This window comes from Drosophila guanche, unplaced genomic scaffold, assembly GCF_900245975.1.
Source record: "Drosophila guanche unplaced genomic scaffold, DGUA_6, whole genome shotgun sequence".
Lineage (NCBI taxonomy): Eukaryota > Metazoa > Arthropoda > Insecta > Diptera > Drosophilidae > Drosophila > Drosophila guanche.
In genome coordinates, this window is record NW_022995760.1 from 1,019,920 (window position 1) to 1,027,481 (window position 7,562).

General features: G+C 51.8%; 1 protein-coding gene across 1 annotated transcript; it reads right to left on the reverse strand.

The window, feature by feature from the left end:
• Positions 1-7,088, reverse strand: LOC117590717. The gene is made up of 3 exons (XM_034283619.1): positions 5,033-7,088; positions 3,758-4,205; positions 1-3,688 (listed from the first exon to the last, which is right to left on the reverse strand). Exons 1-3 carry the CDS (start codon positions 6,147-6,149, stop codon positions 568-570), a joined length of 4,686 nt encoding a protein of 1,561 aa, XP_034139510.1. The 5' UTR covers positions 6,150-7,088; the 3' UTR covers positions 1-567.
• Positions 7,089-7,562: the final 474 nt, after the last annotated feature.

Genomic DNA, 7,562 nt, shown 5'->3' on the forward strand with positions numbered 1-7,562 from the left:
ACAATTGGTTTTAGGCTTAAGATTAAATTATGAAATAAATACAATAGTGCAAAAAAAAAAGAACAAGAGGTGTACTAATGTGATGTGTAATTAAATTTATATAGTTACGATACATGTATGTGGGTATATCATTAATTTATCGGGGATTGGTTTACATGATGAATTTATTTTATACCTAAAATATAATATATGCACTCTGTATAATGAATATAATATAATATATATTTATATATATATATATATCTCTCGTGTGTGTGTGTGAGTGAATGTATTTACAACAAAAACGACACTGATACATGCTGTGGTTGGGGGGAGAGAGAGGGGACTTTGGGTGCTGGTGGGATGCCTTGCGGTTTTATGATACGAATTTAGGCAGCTATTTGGCATTTATCAAAATAAAACAATGAAATGAAAAATATATATATACGCTGTCTGTCTGTGTGTGTGTGTGTGTTGCATCTCCCTTCTGCGCCTGCTCCTTCTCCTTATCAAAGTTTGTCCGTTGCTTGGGATTTGTACTTGGAATTGCTCCCGCTGTGTGCCCCGATTCGATTGAATTTCACCCGATCAGCGCCTGCGTGTTGTCGCCTGCTGCTGCTGCTGTTGCGTTGTGGCGGCTCCTGGTCCTTGCTCCTGATGTCCTCCACGATTGCGCACACTGTAGCAGCTGATGGCTCTCATCATCATCCTATGATTGGTAATGGCAATGCTGCTACTGTTGCTGTTGCCGTTGCTGCTCCCCGTCCCAGTTGACGCTCCTTTGGCCACCTGCTGCTGGCGACTGCTGCGCAGGGACCAGCGTTTGTTCAGCTGCACATCTGTTGCGGCCATGGCCGCCGTGTAGGCCCGTGTCCCAATGGCCAATGTGGGTACGACTATGTTGAGCTTTTTAGGCGAAGGCGGTGGCCGAGCAGAGATGGCACCCGCACCATTGCACGACGATTGCCGACGCGTTGATTTGCTAAACGGTGACGAGGGTATATTGGCGCCGCCGCCGCCGCTGCTGCCACTGGGCATGGTGGCATTCAGTGTACTCCGGCGAAGGCTGCGCCGCTGTTCGCGCTCCTGTTGGGTGCACTTGAGGCGCCTACTGGCGGTATTGCTGCCACTGGCACTGGCGACGACGCTTGCTGTGCCGCTGGCTGCTCCTCCTCCTCCTCCTGCAGCACTATTGGCCCTTGCAGTGGGAGATGCAGCAACTGGCGGCACATTAACGGCTGTGGCGCCCACACCCACTGTTGGTACATTCCTTGTCCTGAGCGTCCGCTTGGTCATGTCAATGCCGCTGATACTGCAGCTACGTAGCTGGCGCTTACTCACTGATCCCCCGCCCCCTCCACTGTTGATGGCCAGTGTCTGGCTGCGGCGAGTCATCATAATGGAGCTGCTGCTGCCGCTGCCGTCGTTGCTGCTGCGACCGTTGCTGTTGCCGCTCTTGATGCTGCTGGGCGCAGCATTGAGGCTCCTGCGTGCAGCAATCACAACTGTAGCGGAGCTATTACCGGCTCCTCCTGCGCCTGCGGCAACTGCTGCTGCTAATCCTCCTGCACCGACTGCACTGGCACTTGCTCCGACGCCACCCACAGAGTCTTTTATGGCCGCCGCACTGAGGGACTTGTTCTTGCAGTGCTTAAACACCTGTCGCAGGCGCGTCTGCATGTGCTGATGATTCTCATTTGGCACATTCCGATAGCGACGCATCTGACGGATGCGCTGAGCCGCCACAGGCGCGGAGGCTGATGGGGCTGCGGCCAAGTCGCTGGCCAAAGCGCTGGCGCGATCGAGTGCTTCGCCAATGCCCGGCGCGGCTGCCACTGGTATGCATTCGACGTTCTGGAGTTTCTGGATCTGTTCGATGATGTAATGGACGGCATGGGAATCCTCCTTGCGGATCTCTGCCACGGTTTCGCGAAGCTGCAGCATCGCTGGGGTAAGGCCTGCCTCCGAGGCCGCGGATCTTGGTGTCGCGGGTAGGGTGGAGCTCACTTGATTGTCCTGCAGAGTGGGCGGTGACGCTGGTAACGATAATGCCGACGCCTCCTCCTCGTCCTCCTCCTCCAGCTCTTGGGGGACTGTGTCCGTTGTTGGCTCCTTTAATGCCGCCCAATTGCTGGAAAATATGAAATCCGTTTCGATGGAACTCGAACTGGAACTGGAGGAGCTGCTGGAGGTGGCCTCCATATGCTCGTGCTTCTGTTCCTGTTCCTTCTCTCGCTGCAGCTGTTGCTCCCGCTCCAAGGCCACCTGCTCCTCCTCAGCCCGCTCCTGCTGCAGCAAAGCATTCAATTCCAAGAGCTCCGTAGGCTCTGGCTCCTTCGCAGACTCCTCTTCCTGATGCGACTGTTGCTCGACGTAATCGGACGGCGTCCAAGTCTCCTGTTCGTGTTCCTGCTCCTGATCCTGCGGCTGGTGTGAATGCAGCTGATGCAGCTGCTCCCGACGCGTCTCCAGCTGTGTAAGGGAGTAGCCTTCCTGCTGCTGATAGTGCTGCTGTTCCTGTATGATTTCCTGCATGCTGCGATCATCCATGGCAGCAGCAGCGGCCGCCTCCGCCTCGGCAGCTGCTGCCGCCGAACGGATGCGAGCCTCCACCTCCTGCTCATTGAGGAGCGTATTGTAGGACTCGGCGAAACTATAATCGGAGCCCAAAGAGCACACACTGGAGCCATAGCTGCCGAAGCTGCTCTCCAAGTGGTGCTCCAGATGATGCTCCAGTTCTGTCAGCTCTCGGCCTGCACCGCCTGCGGGTGGAACAGACTGCCCATAAATGTGGCTTCCATCGACGTAGTGATGCAAGTGAAGCTCCTCCTCCTCCTCCTCCAGCAGGATCACTTCCTCGCCCGACTCCGCCTCGTGCTGCAGCTGCAGCTGCTGTTGTTGTTGTTGGACCAATCCACGCCAGGGATAGACCCCCGCGGTGTTGGACTTACGCCACATCTTGCGATGATTGTGCAGACTCCGCTTGAGACGTTGGGCATCGTAGGAGGAACGCGGCACTCGCTGTTGCAGCACAGACGCAGACGCGGATGCCTCCACATCGCCTGCGTGCTCCTCTTCGGCAGCATCGATGGTTTCCCCATCGATATACTCGTCGTCATCATCCTCCTCCTGCTCCTCCTCCTCCTGCTCCTCCTCGACAGCATAGTAATCAAAATTGCGAAACGGCTCGGGCGGCAAATGTCGCTTGGCCAAGGCACTGTATGGGGCATCCAGAATGTAGTCCTCCTCCTCGATGCTATGAGAGTCTGGACAACTATTTTCGCTATCCATTGCACTGTCCTCGTCTTCGGCATCCAGCAGGGCATCCACATCGACATCAACTTCCGCTTCCATGTCGCTGGAGTCCAATTCACGGCGTGAATCCAATTCACGGCGGGAATTCCTTTCTCGGCGTGACGCCAGCGACGGCACTGGGCAGGGGCTGGGCGATAGAACGGGCGAGGGCTCCTGGGAGGAGCCAGATGTCGTCGACGATGGTGTTAGTATCACAGTTACCACAGACGTGTTGTCCGCACGCATTTTCTTGGATGCCCACGTTTTCAGTGCCCGATCGACCAGGGCCTTGCTCGGGTTCATCACGTCCTGCTCGTTGAGGATCTCGCCAATGAGATGTTGTTTGCGCACAGCATCGACTGCCTCCTGGGCCGTCACCACATTCCAGAGGCCATCGGTGCCAAAGATTAGACATCTACGCGGGAGGAGGATAAACATTAAAATTCGAAAATCCCCGCTTCGAATTTGCGGCTGTGCAACTCACCTGAACATGTTTGGGTCAATTTTAACAACCTTAACATCCGGATCGGGACTCACGACGAACTCCTTGCAGCGTGAATTGTAGCTCCAGAGATCGCCGAGGGAGCGGGCTACTGCCAGAAAGGGTATATCATCGACAACCGTACGCCGACGGATGGGACCACGATGCTGGGGATCCCGTGGTCGATTCCAGACCACACGCGGCACACCGCTTTTGATGGCTACCATGCCACCGGAGCGCTGGATGCGTGCCTTCTCCTCGTGTGACTCCGGCTTGTGGTCGGTCGTCAGCTGTTTGGCCCGCCACTGGCGTTCGTTGGGCTGCTGGTAGCCCAGCACAATGCCCGAATCGCCCACATGACCGATGTAGATCTTCTCACGGCGCATAAAGGCCACCGTTGCCGTTGTACCCGCCGTACTCAGGTGTCCGTTGGAGGTGCGCGGCCATTTCTCTGCAGGAAATCAGCAAAAAAAAGAAAATAATTGGATGAGGGTGTGTATGGATGGTATGAGAGTATTTGTTTTGTTATTCCGGTCAGAGGGCATTCGTTGGAAATGGGGACATTTCTTTTTCGCTCTTGGTTTTCTCTTTTGTCTTCTTTCTGTGTTGTTGTTGTTAGTTTTTTGTGTTTCTTTTCTTTAATGGCCGTTGCATTTTTTTTTAAACGCCTTCATGTGTGGTGTTTTGTGGTGCTATAGAGTGGTGCTGCTCTAACCCATTGGCGGCCAACGCATACCAATACTCGTATCGCAGCGGGGTTGCCATGCTTGCTGAGAGTACAGCCATATGGCAAGGCCTGTGGAATATTCCATTCCCGCTATGTTGCTGTGTGTACATATGTCAGAGAGCGCGCCAGAAAAAAACACAAGCAGACACACACACGTACACACATTTTAAGTGGATGGGGTTTTCTGTGTGTGTGTGGACAGACAATAGAGATGAGCGTAAATGCGATTGAGTCATCGTTGCACAGCACAGTTGTATAATTACTAGAGGTGAGTCAATGTGAATTTAATGAATATATTTTGCGGATTTCATATCCCCAATTGGCGGGTCGGGGCCGTGCAGGGATGTATCCTCATCGATTACTGATGTGCGTGACCTGACACGACACAATGAATATGCCGTGACTCAATGCTGCCCATCTCTATTGGCGCTCTGCTTTGGTTTATAATTATCGTTGTTTTTCAGCTCTCTCTCGCTGTCTCTCTTTCCACGGCCTTTGCCTGTCTTTTCTGTGTAATTATTTGTGTGTGTTGCCGCTGCTTCTGCTCTTACCTTGCTCCCGCCACATTGCAAAGTGCGTGGCTATGTAGCCCTCTCGTATGGCTTTCAGCACATCCTCATCATTGTCTGACCAGAACTGCTTCTGCCTCACAATCTCCAGCATCAGGTGCTCCTTGGCGAAGAAGGCCGCCTCGGGCCCGCCATGTCCATCATAGATGCCAAAGAACGCGTACTCCAGCTCGTGAGTCAGCGGCGATTCCTGGTAGGCGACAGAGAACTGATCCTCCATGTATTTACGTCCTCCCTGGCTGCATTGCCCTGTCACCCGCATATTGACGCCCAGGGTGGAGCTGGGTGTGGGCGACGGCTCCATGCTAGGTGTGCTGTTGGGGCTCCGGCTGTCGCCTGTGCTGGCGATGCTGCTGCTGTTGAGGACTTCAGTGCGGGGCGGCACAATGGCTTTCGGCTTCCGTTGGCGACTCAGTGTCCCACCGCCACCGCGGGAACGGGCGGCAGCGGTGCTGCGACAACGCAATGTTTTGGTGGTAAACAAGGGTGGCGGCTTCGATGTTTCTAAATCCTCAGAAAATAAATCCAACTCCTCCTCCACCTCCTGTATGATCTCCTGTTCCGTCGTCAGACTTCCACATGCGGTGTCAGCGGCGTTGGTGGCTAATCCCGCCTCAACAGCATTCGTATCCATAGTTGGCTGATGGTTGCCGATGAGGCGAGAACAGCGACGGGAAGACGCAGACCCAGAGCCCTGTGTCAGCGGGGGGCATATTGCAGGCTGCTGCTGCAGCTGCCGGGAACTGGCAGCGAGGCAGGGAGTGGTGGATGAGGGTGAATCCGTGTAGTAGTTGATGATGTCGTACTCCAGCTCGGTTGTATTCACAACTGGCACATCCTCAGTGGCTGCAGTGGCCACTGTGGCCTGGGCTGTATGCTGTATGGCAGCTATGGGCCGCACCACTGAGCGTTCTATGGCGGATTTGATGAAGCATCTGTTGGCTGTGGCGATGGCGCCATTGATGCTGCTGCTTCTGTTGCTGTTGCTTTGCAATGATGTCGTTCCAGATGCAGATGCGGACACAGATGGGGACGTGCATATGGACGTTGCTCTAGTTGTTCGCACTGTCGTCGTCGACGCTTGCACGGTGGGCCACATTTTTGTTTATATTTTTGCGGCCAATGCGTGCTTCTTCTTCCTCCTCCTGCTGGTGCTGCTTCGTTGTTGTTGTTGTGTCCAGATGTTGTTGGAGTTGTTGCTGCTTTGCTAGTAGACGTCTTCCATCCGCAGTGTTGTAATTTCTGATGACATTTGCCACTAGACAACCGTAAAATAAAACTGGCAACTCCTCGCTTATCGAAGCGACTGTTGTCCCTTTCTAACATTGGCTCTGACAGCCAATACAATGTGTGCTGTGCTGTTGCTGCTGCCGAACGTTAAAGCGAGACGCCTGCTGTGTGTTTCGGCTATACTATTCGCCTTTCCTTTTGCTCTGGGCGTGTGTGTTTGTCGGTTTGTTTGCCTTGTCCGCGTGTGTGCGTGTGTTCCATCTATGTAGCTTTTAATTTGTACTGCCTGCCCATCGCCGCCAAATTGCTTTTCTGCTTCTTCTTGTTCCTCGAATCGAATGTACTTTTTGTTCAATTTAAAAATGTAACAATACAGCTGGGGATGGGGGATGGATATACACCATATATCGGTATATTCTCTAGGATATAATTCAATGCCAGAGCTGAGGCAAACAGTTTCACCTTGGCGCTAGATGGGATGATATACGGGGTTTAGTTTCGATGTCTGTGTTGGATAGGATAAAGAGCGCGCGCCGAAGATCCGAAACTCGTTTACACCGTAGCTCTTCCTCTATATAAATCGCATGGGTGGTGTTGTTGCAGCGTCGTTTTCTATCGCTGTCGTTCTTGTTGTTTTCAATCACTTTAGTTCGTCTTAAAGGTTTTGGTTTTACACAATTTTTCAAGTAATAGGCACGTACACACACACAGACCATTCACAATAAAAAAATACACAGTGGAAGTGTCAACAACAAAAACAAAGACGAGAAACCAAATAGAAAGCAAGCGAACGGGCAACCGAACGAACCAGTGTGACCGCCGATTTATCGATAAAATATACCGACAGGCCCTCGGAAATATACCCTTTCATTTTTTAAATATACTGTCAATATACCCTTAATGTTAAATCATTTTCCTCGACTTGGATCTTCTGTTTAATATTACTAGCTAGTTGGGCATCTCAATGCTAAAACTGTAGTTTTACTCGAATCATCATTACATTTTCCAAAAGATTGGCTGAATTTCATGACTTATCTTTATTGAAAATTAAAGTTAAAACTAAGAGGGTCATCAAAAAAAAGCACTGAAAGATACGTGGGTGGAAGGGGAATGTTACGTCACTTCTCAGGTTTTTGCTGGCCAACCCACGGTATACTATCGTAAGGTCACTTGTGTAACCTATTTTCAATAGTAAATATTACAATTTCATTCTACCAGCTGCTTTAAACCATTAACAACGATTTTTTCTCAGCCTGACCTGATTTAAACAATTTCATATGTT